Source organism: Desmodus rotundus, chromosome 5, assembly GCF_022682495.2.
Source record: "Desmodus rotundus isolate HL8 chromosome 5, HLdesRot8A.1, whole genome shotgun sequence".
NCBI lineage: Eukaryota > Metazoa > Chordata > Mammalia > Chiroptera > Phyllostomidae > Desmodus > Desmodus rotundus.
Window position 1 is genome coordinate 64,927,295 of NC_071391.1, and position 16,463 is coordinate 64,943,757.

Sequence of the window (16,463 nt, forward strand, 5' to 3'; positions counted from 1 at the left end):
TTATTGAGCCCGGACTATGTGCCAGGCACAGCGCTGGCTCCAGGCAGAGAAAAATAAACAGTGCACCTGAATATCCAATCTGCAGGTCCATAATATCAGTGAGTTCCATTGTTTTGGCTTCTTTATCAAAAATCAGATTACAGATTGTTGATATGATCTCGCCATCTGTCCTCATCACCAGTTTTAATGTATCCTGCAGCTGTTCTTTTCCAACAAGTTCATAGATCTGGGGGCAGAGGAGCAGTTACTATTTTAAATCCATTTACAGGTGTATTAGGAGGTTACTATACTCACTTTTGTCAATTTTAATTTATTTATTATTGTAATCTATAGCTCTAAGATTGTAAATCCTCTAAATATGCGTGCTGCTGCTTTATTACCAACCAGATACAATTTTTTTCATTAGCATAATGAAAATTTTCATGACTGTAGATTCCTTTCGGAATTTGTCATACTTAATGGCTAGAGTTTATTTCTATCTTATGCATACAGTGTATGCATTATATGTCATAACACTGCTTCAACCAGGGTGTGTCAACTTTGACACTACTGATATTTTGTGCCAGACAAGTTTTCATTGTGCTGGGCTGTCCTGTGCATTTTAGGATGTTTAGCAGCCACCATTAGACTCCAGTAGCTCTGCCCAGGCCCACCCGTGACACCAAAATCGTCGCCAGACATTGCCAAATGTCCCCCAGGGCACAGAATCACACTTGGCTTAGAAGAAATACTCTATCTCAATTTAGTCCTCACAATACCCATAATACCTAAATCCAAGGTTATGTAGAAAGGAATTTAAGATTCTACCACTGGTAAAAAGTTCCAAAAGTACCTTTGTAGTTTGCCTGCACTCAATCCCTACATTTTACTACCTCTCACATTGAGTTACTTGGGAGATCAGTGTCCTGTAGCTTCAAATAAAAGACGGGGTTTCAATTTTGCCTAGAGTCCCTTATTGATTTTAAAATGAGAAATGAAAGGGAATGCATCCCAGCTTCAAGGTGGCCAGGGAGAAAGTCAGCTGTACCTCATTAGAGACAAAATTCAGATTGAGCCTGTTTATCAGAGGATGTGTCTGTCCTCTCCCTGCCTGCTTCCCCACTTCCCACTCCCCACTTTATAATCCCCTGAAATGCACATGTCACACCTAGTAGGCATCTGGCACAGCGACTTGAACAGAATCAGCACTTCAGGACTATTGAATTAATTGGAAAACATTTGCTTTTCAGGTTCCTGATCAATTTCTCAATTAATCCATGGTTTTGGCCTTCTTATCAAAGATCAGATTATGGACTATCGACATGATCTGTTTATCTATTCGCACCACCCACTTCTTCGGGATACCCGAGTCTGTGCTCATTTTGTGGTGGTGAAGAAAAGGAAGAGAAAGCAGTCCAGTCCCTCTTGCCTTCAGAAAAAGCTAGGCCTGGTTGGACAAGGGGCCAAGTTATAAACAAAGAAAAACCAAGGATCACAGGCCGAGAATGAGCAAGTAGATGAGATAGGGGGTGTGATGAAATCAGGACCGCTGTAGTCTAATTTGGGTTTGTCTCCCCCTATCCGCCAGATGAACTTGGGGCCCATCAGCCATTCTGGGTCTCGGTTTTCCATCTGGTAATACCGTGTTCCAGGTGAGGCTGTGATGTGTAGGGCCTGAGGCAAGGCCGTATACCCTAAATGGACTCCTGCCACCTGTGTATGGCCTGTGGTAGGTGCACAGTTAGTGGGTGGTTAAGACCTAAGCAAATAATAATTTTATAATTATAATATATAATATGTTTATAATGCATTTTCACAGGCATAATCTCATTTGATCCTCATCATGACCTTAGGAGTTAGGGCAGGTGTTGTCTGCATTTAAGAGATGATGAAACCGAGGCTTGGAGACACTGGTAAGCTGGAACTCTAGCCTATATCCTCTAAAACACGATGTGCTTTTCCTTCGGCACCATGATGCAGCTCAGGAAACACAAAGAAATATTTCTCTCTTCCAGCACAGCTCTCTTTTAGATTTCATCATCAGCTTAAATTGCCTCATCTGGGGTGCTTTCACCAACCCCCTAAATGTACTACGTGTCCCTTCTGTGCATTCCCAGGGCATCCAGGACTTACCTCTTAATTCCGATACCTCTGAATTAGAATGTCCCAATTACTTATCTGTCTCTACTACTAGACTGACTACAAGCTGCTTGAGGGCAAGGCCTGGGTCTTGTTCAATGTTTCATCCTTGATGTTCCATAAATATTGTTAAATTAATTGAATAGGAAACGCAACATGAGATTTGAGGAGTTCCTTAAGTCACTATATGGAAAGTTAAATGTCAAAACTTTATTACAATTTCCTTGTCCAGAAATAGTTTTCTGTATTGACTCTAGATTCTGTGGAGTCAACTATTTGTAATTTACAAAAATAATTTTTGTCTGAAAAACCAAAATGGACCATATTTACACTGCAAGTTTTAACCAACAGCCCTCACATATACTGCCATAGTTTTATGGAAATAATATTGGGTAAGTGGATGCTGCTAAACCTAAACTTAATCTGTGTGCTACAATGTTTTCTGTTAATTAGAAGTCAGGTTCAAAGTTGCAAACACTTTCAATAGATAAGTACAGAAACAACATGATAATCTACAATTAACATTTTTGCTGTTTTTACTAGGAATAATTGGCACCTTCCAACCACACAATTTGGGTTCATTTTTATAATGTTTATAATGCTTACCTGGATAACATTTATCTTTGTGAGATTTTAATTTTTAAAAGATCAGGATAGGAAAAGAAAATTTATACCAAATAATATTTTCAATAGGAAGGTGCATGGCTCACATGTGTAAATCACTGATGTCATTTCTTCGCTATGTCTTTCAGTATTTTGACCATCCTTGAAGGAAGGGGGATTGTAGACAGCTAAGAGAATGAAAGGAGAGAAGAAACTGTTTACTAAGGTCAAAACATGTATGTTCTCCTTGAAAACAAGACAAGGGCAAGAGGCATTTAGCAGTGGTCTCGGAAGTGTGGTGTGCAGTACATTTCAGTTCAACTGAAGATCTAAATTAACCCTTGATCTTGATTTCTTTTGGATTGCCCAACAGGATTTTCTGGCGTCGACAGGTTCACTTGATGGCAGGGATCCGGCCCAGCACCATTACTAGCTCCTTTCCCCAGCTTATGTCCAACGTGGATGCAGCTTATGAAGTGGCTGAGAGGGGCACTGCTTACTTCTTTAAAGGTACCCTACCACAGTGGTCCTTAACCTTTGGGGCACCAGGGACCAGTTTTCTGGAAGACAATTTTTCCAAAGACTGGGGTGTAGGATGGCTTCAGGATGATTCAAGCACACTACATTCGAGGTCACCTCCTGCTATGCTGCCTGGTTCCTAACAGTCCCAGACCGGTACCAGTCTGCAGCCCTGAGGTTGGGGACCCCTGCCCTACATGGCAGGGTGCACTTCCTGGTGTGTTTGGAATATCTAGCACTGTCTGCATTTGGTCAGAGATCATGGAACATGTTTTGGTTACTCCTTCTCCTCAGGTGGAGTAGGAAATGCCACCTCCTTGTACTGTGACAATGACAGAATTGACAGTGACTATCAAACTGTTCTCAGAGTAAAGCCTTTACCTGAATGAGGCTGTATGCTAAGGGACAGTGCCCAGGGAGCTAGAAACTTGATTCCTGTCCCCATGACCTCTGCTCAGAGTGGCATAGCATACCCTCCTGAGAGCCTCTAATAACCAAAGCCAACATGGATCCCAGTGTGAGAACAATACCAATGCCAAGGTATTGTATTTTGCCTTTGTTTATTCGTGGTTGGGAGATGCCTCCAGGGCAAATTTTAACTGGCCCCATTTATGATCCTGCATGGAAGTCCTCGTGAGTGAGGTACACCACTAAGTGGTGCAGGGTTTTTGTAAACTTTAATTTCTGTTTTCAGGCCCTCACTACTGGATAACAAGAGGATTCCAAATGCAGGGTCCTCCTCGGACTATTTATGACTTTGGGTTTCCAAGGTACGTGCAGCGAATAGACGCTGCCGTCTATCTCAAGGATGCGCAGAAGACCCTTTTCTTTGTGGGAGATGAATACTACAGGTATGACTGTTATCCATTTGATTGTCCAGCTGTATTTAATGGGAAGAAAGAAAAGCCTTGAGCAGAAATGAATGCAGGGCAAGTTTGCAACAGGCCCATTGACTCTTCTTGGCCACTGGGGTGCCATTTACTGATGGTTGACGCTGTCTTCAAGATACGGAGCCATCCAAATGATAAGCGAAACATTGATTCAATAATACCGTTCTTTGGTCTCTAGGACACCAAGTATCCTGATCTGTCAGTGCACTCATTAACTGGACCCCCAGTGACCTAAAAGTGTGGTTGCAGCACCCCCAAGTACATAACCACCCACTGGGAATGGCTGAGGGGAGAACTGGTTTCCTGTTACGTGAGCACCAATGCATTTCAGAAGGCTCCGTGATTTGTGCAACATGGGCATGACCATGACTGTGGGGCTCTTTGAAGAAAAGTTCTGTTAAAAGGAAAAGGCCTTCTTCCTAATTCCTTTTATCCAACCTAGAACAGGAAGATTCTTTTTATCCAAAAGAAATTATTAGTCATTTCCATGTCGGTCCCTGAGGAGGTTCTTATAAGCAGATCTGAATATGTCATCCAAGCACAGCACACAGGGTCATACCTCATTTCTCCTGCTGGGTTTCTCTCCTTCACTGACTCCTGTTAAAGGATGGGTTACAGCTCTTTGCCAGGCGCTGCCTCTGCACACCTCCCCTCTATTCCCAGTTCAGTTCTCACTTGGGCATTGCTTTTTCTCTCAACTTCCAACGAGAAAAGCAAAAATATATTCTAAGTGGGTGATTACGCTAAACATTTTTAGGGTTTGGTTGGAAGTAGGAGGGCACACTTTGGTCCAAGCATTTTATTTTATATCACCTGCTTTTTTATTAGTATTGTCATTCTATTACAGTTGTTCTAATTTTCCCCCCTTTGCCCTCCTCTGCCCAGCCCACTCTCTGCTCCCACAGTCAGTCCCCACACCTATGTCCATGTCCATGGTCATTCATACATGTTTTTTGACTGATTCCTTCCCCTTCTTTCTACCATTATCCCCTCCCCCCCAGCCTTCTGGCAGCTGTCAATCTGTTCCACGTTTCCACGTCTCTGGCTCTATTTTGTGTGTTAGTTTATTTTGTTCATTAGATTCCTCTTATGAGTGAGATCATATGGCATTTGTATTTCACCAACTGGCCTATTTCACTTAGCATAATAGTCTCCAGTTCCAACTATGTTGTCACAAAAGGTAGGAATTCCTTGTATATTCTGCTGCATAGTATTCCATTGTGTGTAAATGTACCACAGTCTTTTGAGCCACTCATCTACAGATGGGCACTTAGGCTGTTTCCAGCACTTGGCTATTAGAAATTGTGTTGCTATGAACATAGGACTGAATAACTTCTTTTTAATTGGTGTGTCAGGATTTTTAGGGTATATTCCCAGCAGTGGAATCACTGGGTCAAAAGGCAGTTCCATTTTTAGTTTTTTGAGGAAATTCTATACTGTTTTCTGCAGTGGCTGCAGCAGTCTGCCTTCCCACTAACGGTGCACCAGGGTTCCCTTTTCTCCACATCCTTGCCAGCACTTGTTGTTTGTTGATTTATTAATGATGGCCCTCCTGACTGGAGTGAGGTGATATCTCATCGTGGTTTTAACTTCCATCTTACTGATGGCTAGTGATGCTGAGCATTTTTTCATATGCCTATGGGCCATCTGTATGTCCTCCTTGGAGAAGTGTCTATTCAGGTTCCTCGCCCTTTTTAAAATTGTATTGTTTCTCTTCTTGGTGTTGAGTTTTATGAGTTCTTTGTATATTTTGGAGATTAAACCCTTGTTTGATATGTCATTGGAAAAATATGTTCTCCCAAACAGTCTGTTCCCTTTTCATTTTCATGATGGTTTCTTTAGCCATGCAGAAGCTTTTTAATTTGATATAGCTCCATTTCTTTATTTTTTCCTTTATTTTCCTTGCGTTAGGAGATATATCAGCAAAAAATATTGCTCTGTAGGATTAACCTATTGCTCTTCTCCATTAACCACCTGGTCTTTGGAGTGATCCACCACCCACCAGAACCCACAGTAAAGCATACACCTCCAGCCAGGCAGGATTGAGGCTTACCAGCCAACACAAGAGCTTGATGAAAGATTTAAAATTCCTGTAAATTTAAGGCTATGGAGGGGGGGGTCTCTGAGTTTAATTATGCCTGATGCCCCCCCATGAAACAATACTGCACCTTTCCAACTGGACTTCTGCAAGTGTCAATTAAGGAAAAATCTTTAGTAATAGAGATAGAACAAATTCATTAAAAAGTCAGTCTATGGCATTAACTCATATGTTAAAGAGCACGTTTTGCTGTAAGAGAAGGAAACAACAGTAGACACTTTAACATTAACCTTCCAAGAGTATTGAAAGTATGAAGTGATATAATGCATACAGACACCAAGTACAGTGCCTGGCACATAGTAGGTGCCCAAACTGTTCAGTAGTAGTAGGAACTTATATGGTGATTATAAATAATTGCTTTAAAAGTTGTGATGACTAACCAATGATTGTTTAAACCTCAGTGTTTCTCTGAGGGACAATGCAGCCAAAGAGGTTATCAAAGGGAATTTTCTTTTTAAAGAGAGAAAGGCCCTGGCATTGCACTGAAGTTACTGCTTTTGGCAAAGCATAGGTAACCCTTTCAACAAGGAGAGTCTTCTACTTCACACACTCCAACACACACACTGGTTTATGCATTAAGAAAGAAGACAAACACCCCTGACTTACAGCTCAAAAGTTCAGAAAAAGCTGTCGCATCAGCTCTATTCATACCCCACTGCCTGAACTCTACACATTGTGTTTAGCAGGGCCTCACATGTATGACTTCGTATTGTCATGGAAAGCCCTGTGTCACTTAGAAACTTCACTCAGCTGCTAGTAACAGAGACCCCAAAATATTGTGGCTTGAACAAAAAAGGTTTTGTTTTTCTAATATATGTAACATGTCTGAAGTTTAACAGATTTAGGGCTGGTAAGGTGGATCCATGGTCATTAGGGGCCCAAGTCTTTTCTAACATTTTACTCTGCTCTTCTTAACACGTGGCTTGCACTCTCATGGTTGCCATGAGACTCAAGGTGGCCAGTGGAGCTTCAGTCATTACATCTCTGTTCTAAGCAGAAAGAAGGAGGAAGCCGGGGGGAGGGGGAGGAGGCAAAGGAGACAAATGAGGCTCAATAGGTAAAGCACATGGCCACACTCAGAAATACAGAAGGCCACAGCCTCAAGTTATATCTACTGTATTGACATCCACTGACAGTGAGTTTAAGACTTACCTCCCTTAGTCATTCCTTAGGTTTTTCTTTGATCCTCATGCTAGTTCAGTCTGTGGCACAGATAACGTGCCAAGGAAAGAAAAGTTTCTGGATATGCCTGTTGTCAGGGAAATTCACCATGAACTTCTAGGGCTTGGGACCAGTTTCAGTGAATGCAGTGCCATGAGAAAGCTACTGAGGAACTTCCTCCACTGAAGACTGAGGGTTGGCTTTGGGCCAGGTTGGCTTAAACTCTAAGAATGAGAACACACATATCAGCATACTAGTAACTCACAAGGAAGCAGCCTCCAGAGTAGTACAAAGTGAAATCCAAAAGGGGGCTCCACCATGCTGATGCCAGTACATGCTGCATCATACAATGACATGCTGGTTCAACTTTACCAACTAGGGCTACTTCCCCACAAGTTCATATACTTTTACTCCTTCCTTTCCTCTTTCTAGCAGGCCCCAATGATCCAGCCATTTTTTGTCTTTACATCACTTCCTCCACCTATGGCTAATTTCTCCTGTAGATGTTCTCCCTTGCTTGCCAATAGCAGAGCAAAGGCCACACCAAGGAGTTTCTGGGGGCGTATCCATTCCATCATTCTTTGAGATGGTCCCTGTAAAGTATAATTGATTCAATATAGGACACAGTCTTCCACATTCTCTCCTCCTGAATGCCCCTAGAATACTGGAAATGGATCTGTTTCTTTAAGGATTTTATTGTTAGTCACCATAGAGATATAAATGACAAAAATAAGAAATATGCATAGTGGTCAAAGTCTTGTCTTTCAATCCTAAATTTTAAAAAATGCATTACTAGATGGCCACATTCAACCTACATATACGGGGCATAATTACACATCAGGCCTTGTACTAGGAACGGACACCAGGAAAGGCACAGAGTTTGCCGTTGAAGAGTGTGGGCAGGAGTCAGAGAGTCGTAATCTCAGTGCTAACAGCAATCATCTGGCAGCCTGGGTCGTGTTTGTCTCTGTTTCATCATCTTCAACATGGAGATAGAAACAATATCTACTTCTTACGGTTGTGGGAATGAATTTAAAAAATATGAAATGTCTGTCCCATAATAAGTTCTGAATTCGTGTTGGCTGCTATTAATGCCCTCATCAAGTCTTACGGGTTGAGAGTAAATATATGGATAAATAATTAACTGCAATTCATAAAAGCCCTGATAGAAGACTACACAGGGATCCGTGGGGCGAAACAAAGAGGAAGTAGCCATGAAAGAATTCTTAGAGGAAGCAATGACTGAGTTTCATCTTGAGAGCTGAGTAGGAGTTTCCCAGCCAGGAGGCAGGAGGGGTGGGGTGGCTTCCAGGCAGAGAGAGCAGTTAAAGCAACGGCACCAAAGCATGAAACCCGTGTACATGGGAAAGACCTGAAGAAGCCCACTGTGACAAAAACATGGGCTGCAATGAGAGATGTGGCCTGAGGATAAGCCGGGTACAGATCACGCAGGACCGATGCTTGTATAGGAAGCACATAGGTCTCATGCTCTAAAGATGAGGGATATCATTAAATGTTTTAAATAGAGGAAGGAGCCAATAAGATTTGTGTTATAAAAATGTTATTCTGACAGCAGTGTGACTATATTTGAGTGGACAAGACTGAAAGTCAGTTAAACCAGTTAGGCCAGAAGGTAGTGGAAAACAAATTCAAAGTGTTCAAAGAAAAACTGTTTTTCAAAAGTGAAGGCAAAATAAAGACATTCCCACATAAACAAAACTGAAAGAATTTATTGCTAGTACACGTGTCTTACGAGAAATAGTACAGGAAGTTCTTCAGGCTGGACATGAATGTCACCGGGCAGTAATTTAAATGCACATTAAAAAAAAAGTACGAGTAAATGTAATTATTTAATTATAGAAAGATAGTGTAAATGTATGTATCTTCTCCTTTCTTCTCTTAACTGATTTAAAATTAACTGTATAAAACAATATGTATATCATTATATCATTAGGCCTATCGGATACAGAAACAGCACAAAGAAGTTGGGTGGGAGAAAAACTGTGCTAGGCTCAGGAAGTAGCACCAGATGGTAACTCAGATTCACACAAACAAAAGAGGAGAACCAGAAATGATAAGTAAGAGGTTGATATAACAAATGCTGTAAGCATATATTTGCTCCTCTTTCTTCTCTCAGCTTATTTAAAAGACATATAAAATAGTAATTATAACAATATATTTGGGGGGTTGTAACACATGCAGATGTAATATGTATAACAATAATACTACAAAGAGAGGGGTAGAATATAGAATTATATAGGAGTTATGTTTCAATATCTCTCTCTCTGGAATTAAGTTAGTAGAAGTAGATTATGGTAAATTTAGATGTATATGGTTTTCCATGTAGTAACCACTCAGGAAATAACTTTTTTAAATGTAGTGAAAAATTACTAAAAAAATTAAAATGGTACATTAAAGTTTTTTTCACTAATGCAAAATAAGCACTAAGGAGCAATAGAGGAACCAAAAGACATGAGACATGTAGAAAACAAAAAGTAAGATGGCAAATATAAGTCCAGTTATATCAATGATATTAAATGTGAGTGGATCAAACAATCTAATCAAATGCAGAGATTATCACACTAGATAAGAAAAATATCCAACTAACTATAGGCTATCTATGAGAGACACACCTCAGATTTAAAGATAAAATAGATTGAAAATAAAGGGGTGGAATTATTTTATGCCATTGATTTCAAAAATCAATACCAGAAGAAAAACTGGAAATTTTACAGATATGTGGAAATTAAATAACATACTCTTAAACAACCAATAGGTCAAAGAAGAAATCACAAGGGACAGAAAACACAATGAATGAAAATAGAAACACAACATATAAGAATTTGTAGATGCAGTGAAGGCAGCACTCAAAGAGAAATTCATAGCTATAAAAATACTTATATTAAAAAAGAAAAAAGATCCCAAACTAATAACTTAAACTTCCACCTTCAGACCAGAAGAGAAAAGAACAAATTCAACCTGAAGCAAGCAGAAAAAAGGAAACAATAAAAATTGCAGTGGAAGTAAATGAAGTAGGTAATATATAAGCAATTTGAGAAAATCAACAAAACGAAAAAGTTGGTTCTTTGAAATCAGCAAAATTAACAAACTTCTCAGTAAATTAACCTTTTGAAACAAAGAAAACTCAAATTATTAGAATCAGAGATGAAAGAGGGGACATTACTACCAATCTTATAATGGAATACTATAAACAATTGTATGCCAATAAATTAGATAACATGAAATGGACAAATTTTTAGAAAGACACAAAATGATGAAACTTAGTAGTCAAGAAGAAAGAGTCTGAATAGACCTCTAACATGTGAAGACATTGAACTCATAATAAAAAATGCACCCACAAAGAAAGGCCCAGGCCTAGAGGGCTTCACTAGTAAATTCTGCCAAAACATTTAAAGGACAATTAATACCAATTTTTGCAAAAGCTTCAAAAAATAGAAGAGAACGAAATACTTCCCAACTCATTGTGTAAGGCCAGCATTACCCTGATACCAAGGCCAGACTGAGACACCACAAGAAAATAAAACCTCAGACCAAAATCTATTGTGAACGTGGGTGCAAAAATCCTCCAAAAATACTAGCAAACCAAGTTAGCAGCATATATAAAGAATTGCATAACATGTGCAAGTGGCATTTCCCCTGGGAATCAAGGTGGGTTTAACATCTGAAAATAATATCATATACCATATCAATAGATTTAAAAAATAATTATCTCAATAGATGCAGAAAAAGCATTTTAAAAGATCTAACACTGTTGTGTGATAAAAGCAGCAAACTAGGAATAGAAGAAAACTTTCTCAGCCTGATAAAACACATTAATGAAAAGCCCACAGCTGATACCGTACTCAGTGGTGAAATATTGTATGCTTTCCCCTAAAATCAAGAAAAAGACAAAAGTTTCCACTCTCACCACTTCCATTCAAGATTATACTGGGTATCGTATCTAGGGCCATTAAGCAACAGTTAATGAAGTAGAGGGATCCAGATTGGAAAGGAAGTAAAACCATATTTATTTTCATATCAGATGATTTTTTTTACATAGAAAAGCCTGAGTAATCCTTTAAAAATAACTATTGGAACTAATAAATGAGTTCAGCAAGTTTGCAGAATATGTATTCAATGTGCAAAAACCAGTTATATTTCTCTCCACCTCAATGAAGAATATGAAAATTAAATTACAGAAACAATTCCACTTACAATAGCATCAAAAAGAAATTACTTAGATATAAATTTAACAAAAGAAGTTGAAAACATAATCTGAAAATCACAAAACATGTCTAAAGAAGTTAAACAAAATCTAAATGGAAAAATATCTCATGTTTATGGATCGGAAGCCTTAATATTTTTAAGATGGACGTATTCCCCAAATTGTTTTACAAATTTAGCACAATCCCTTTAAAAATGCCACTGACTTCTAAGAACTGTCAGGCTGACCTTAAAATTCATGTGGAAATTCATAGAACCCAGAAAAGCCAAAATATCTTGACAACAAAGTTGGAGGACTCAGACTTCCCAATGTCAAAACTTGCTACAAAGCAACGTAATCAAGACAATGTGATACTAATGTATATAGATCAGTGGAATGAAATTGACAGCCCAGAAATAAACCCGTATGTCTATGGTTAGTTGATTTTTGATAAGAATGCTATGGCCATTCAATGGGGAAAGAATAAAATTAAGAATTAAAGCAGAATTAAAGGAATAAATGGGCGTTCCATTTTGTACATGTGGAATTGGATGTGTAGGTGAGACCCAAGAAAGGAAATGTCCAGAAGAGAGTTGAACATACAGGTCTTAAACTCAGAGAACTCAGGCTGGAGAGATAAACTCGGATTCATCCCACAATCAGGTGGTAATTGAGGGCATCCCTATTTTTCCAAGTTGCTACTAATTCTTTGTTCCAAATCTTCTGCCTTCGTGGGGTCGTGGTTCCCGGACTCTCGTCTAGGATAGCACATGGCAGCTTCTCACTCCTCTCCCCTGCTTCCACTCTGGCCACTCCCCCTCTGTCCTTCTCTGGTGTGGACTACAAAGGCCCCTTCCTCCATGAAAGCAGTGTGATTCCTGGCTAGAAGTGGATTGTTCACTTCAAAGGAGATTCCAGTTTTCCATTTCACTAGAAAAATCTCCTTGAAGAAACTTCCTGAAAACACATATCTTAGATACCTTATCATAAATTCCCCTTCTTGCCTTCTTTCCTCACATTTGTTTAAAGCATCTGTTAACAGACATGGCTCCTCATTCAGCACTTTACAGGAGGCAGAATGGAGTCAGTTTTGCCACTGTCTTGTGATAGAGATCATCACCATCAAAACTCTAACAAATCTGAGTTCTGAGCATAAAATTAAACACGCAGGCACTTTACCAAAATAATCTCAAATTCTTGTGTTACAATGATTGAGAGCAAGATAATATATCTCAAAAAACCACATCATACACCTATGGCACCATGATATTGCCAGTGAAGTCTAGCTGACCATAATGATTTATTTACTATCGATACCCATTAATCAATATTAAATGATGAAACAAATGCCCATAAAGGAAATAAACTTTGTTATAGGTCAATTAATTCTAGTTGTTATTTAGGTATTTCAGTTGATATTTCTCGAGACAAGACCTCAGTGATAAGAAAATATATACAATTGATTTCAGTAGGTAGCTAATATATAGTAAATTCACAACAAAAAATTCATTTCTTTTTTAATGAATTTAAAATTAAAATTGAACTAATACTTATTTATCTTTTTTATTATGTTAAGAATCTAACACAGATTCAATGCTGAGATTCAATGCTAATACATAAACAATGCTGAGTATTTTCTCAATTATCTCATTTTCCCGTCTGCTTCCTAAACAATCTTGAGAAATAGGTACTGCGATCCCCACTTAACAGTTAAAATCATCACATCAGAGAGACTAAGTGATTAGATCGAGGTCGCGCAGCTAATTATGGTCCACCCAAGGCTCTATTTCATGTCTTCTGAATCCAAACTCAGAGGTCCTTCCCATTCACCGCATACAGTCATTCTTCATTCACTTTACCATTTATTTATTTTCTGTCAATTAAAATATTCACACCCATGATTCTTACTCCATCATATCATTTCTTTTTTTTTTTACCCTCAGGAAAATCCTCAACATACCAGTAGACCTTCTCAATCTTAACCCCTTCTTTGCTAAATTCCCTGGACTACCTCCAATATTCTCCAGCCCTTCTTTCTCCACCTCTTTGCAACCTTGCCTACCACTGCAAAATGTTATCCTGATGAAGTGTGTTTGAAGATGAGGTCAAGAATAAACTCACTGATGACTTAAAATCCCAGACTGAATCACAAAGTTCATTTAACCTCATGCTAGCCAGTCAGAGTGAATGGTTCTCGGTGACAAAATAAACTACAAAGTCTTATGGTTTGAGCCTGCCCTGTGTGTTTCCGTGTGTGTGTGTAAATTGTCTCTCCTCCTAGTGACTACTGGTACCCAGATGAGGAAGCCAGGGTTCGCAGCTCTGAGCGCTCTCCCCGGATCAGAGAGCCAGCAAATAACAGAGTCGGAGTTCAGACGCAGAGCCTTCTGACTGCACATGTGCTCTTTGCTCTATAACAGAAATCCTCAAATATTTGTCCACAAACCAAGGGCCAGCTCTTCACGAGGTTTTTATAAGTCCACAGCACGACAAGAACAGCATGTTACACTCATCTGGGGTCTGTGTCTGTATTAAGACACGTTATTGGCAAGAACCATCTTTTGTTCTGCAATTATGTTCTTTCTGCCTTTTTGGTGCTAAAGTTTCTTTTCTTTGTGAAATTGTAATGAAAATAAGTGGTGACTTTTTCGGTGTGATGGTAATGTTCTTACTTGGTAAAATGAAAAGTAGGTAACATTATGTCAGTTATGTAGGCCCTGTCTCCATAATGCCTACATAAAAGGTTCAAATGAAATATTAACATGTTCCCGTTTAATCTCAAAGGGGTGATTGTGTGTCAGGCTGATAGTTTTAAATAGCGTTTGTTGAGAATGATACTCTTTGAAAGCAGTTACAGGCCAGGAGGCAGGAGGGCAGAAAGGAAGGGAGACTGTTAAGTACATAAGTGGTAGAAGACACAGGGGAAAGAAATATAATTTCACAGGTCTGCCAAGGACTTTGCCTAGGTTTTGATAAATATGACTGACAATTAAAATATGCAATTGGGCATTGCTTCTCTAAAATTTCTTCTGAAATTTTATCTATATATTTATTTACTTATTACCCCTGTTAACCTCTGATTAGATATACCTCTGATAAGATTTTAGTTGTTAGCACCACTCATTACAGAAAACTAAGCAGACAGGTAAAAAGAGAAAATTTTCTTTTTCAGATATTTCTATTGAATAGTCATTATATTCTCTTTAAAATGTGTTTCTGTATTATTTAAACTGTGTCTCTATTCTCAAGCAAGAGTTTTGCTGTGTCCTTTCTTACTTTCCAGACTTCTCCTTCCAATTTAAATATCATACACACAGATCCCAACTTGTAATATTCTCTAGTCAGTCTCTTGTTTGGAACTGAGAATACATTTTGCCATAAAACAATACAAGTGGTAATTAAGTTCTCAAAATCACTCATAAATGGCTGTTAAATGTACACAAAGGTAAGGGGCTATAATTATAATTGTTCAGTTTTGAGTCCTCTATTCCGAGCAGACAAAAGAGGATACAGGTATGAAGGGCATTCCGCCATTGTTCTTGAGCACAGGTCAATATTAGGCAAAGAATTCAAAATGCGGTATGTTCTCTGTTATCCTCCCATTGTGATTATCCCTCTGTATATGCAGACCTGCCAAATGCATCTCAGTGGCTTTGTTTTCTTTGCATCCCACGCCCCAAATATTTTAAGCTTAACAATTATCTTCCTCACTTCCCCCAATCAAAGCTTCCATTGCCTCAATACAATTGTCTCAGGGAAGCAAGAAAAACAACCTAGAGAACAAAGATTAACATATGAACAACCTGACGTCCATTTTCAGTAAAGAACTCAATTTCAGATTCTAGAACAAAGTGAACAAAAACGTCTAGGTCCTGAGGGAGCCAAAGTGCCTGGGCTGTTCCTTTTTTTCCCTCCAGTTCTTCTGACTCCACTTCTTTTACCTTGCAGTCATTTCTTCTAATGGTGCACAGGTGCCTGCCCCACACAGTGTGCTGGCACATCTGAAGGTGATGAAATACAATAAATGGTTTCCATTTTTATTTGTGCTACAGTGAAAGTCTTGATGGCTCTCCCGGAAAGGGAGTTTGGGGAGGTTAGTGTCCACTCCTATCCTCAAAACCCCACAGAGCAGCTCAGTCCTCAAGTTGGTTTCCGTCTGGCTAGTTTCAGCTTCACCACTCTCCCAAAGCTTAACTTCTGCTCAGTATCCTAAGAGATCTGTCCCCAGGCTGGTATTCATAGACACATGACAAGCACATTTCAAGAGAAGGTGGGTATGATTTGTTGCCACAGGAAACTGCCCAGTGGCTCAGACACCAGGGGAAATTGCCTAACCTTCTGGTGGGAAAAGAGTTGGGTGTCCACCCTGGGAATGTCACCACTGGGCACTCTGTGCCGAAAAAGAAGGGACTTTCTTTTACTTTAAATGAAGTCTTCTTAAAGAGGTGAGAGAGACTCTGCCCACATGGTGAACTCATATGAGTCATGATGAGTCATTGAGGTCAGTCTGTTTTACAAGGCGGATAATTCTGATCACAAAGAGATATATTAACCAATCTTCAGAGTTATTGCTGAATGGTGGTTACTGATCCAGAAAAAGATACCTAATCTATTCAGTCAGTCATTTAATCTTTCCAGCCAAAAGCAATTTAGTTCAGTTAAATTGATTTAGAAGGCAAAAGCTCAGATATTCCAGGTTTTCTTCTTTCTTATCTTTGCCTAGTGACCTTTCAAACATTTGTTCATTCATTGTACATTATTTTTTCAATCTCACCTCTATAGGTGCATAACAAGAAGCTCATGAACAAAAGCCCCTATGAAGGACTCTCACCTGTTTAGTGAGCCAAGAAATTCATACATGGAGGGGTGG

The 16,463-nt window shown here is 39.2% G+C and overlaps 1 protein-coding gene across 1 annotated transcript in view; it reads left to right on the forward strand.

The window, feature by feature from the left end:
• The window catches only part of MMP20 (matrix metallopeptidase 20), a 40,315-nt gene that overhangs the window by 21,843 nt on the left and 2,009 nt on the right, over window positions 1-16,463 (forward strand). The window contains exons 7-8 of the mRNA XM_024574641.3: window positions 3,095-3,231; window positions 3,935-4,091. Of these exons, the coding sequence (XP_024430409.1) occupies window positions 3,095-3,231; window positions 3,935-4,091 (294 nt within the window). The remainder of the gene's footprint in view (window positions 1-3,094; window positions 3,232-3,934; window positions 4,092-16,463) is intronic.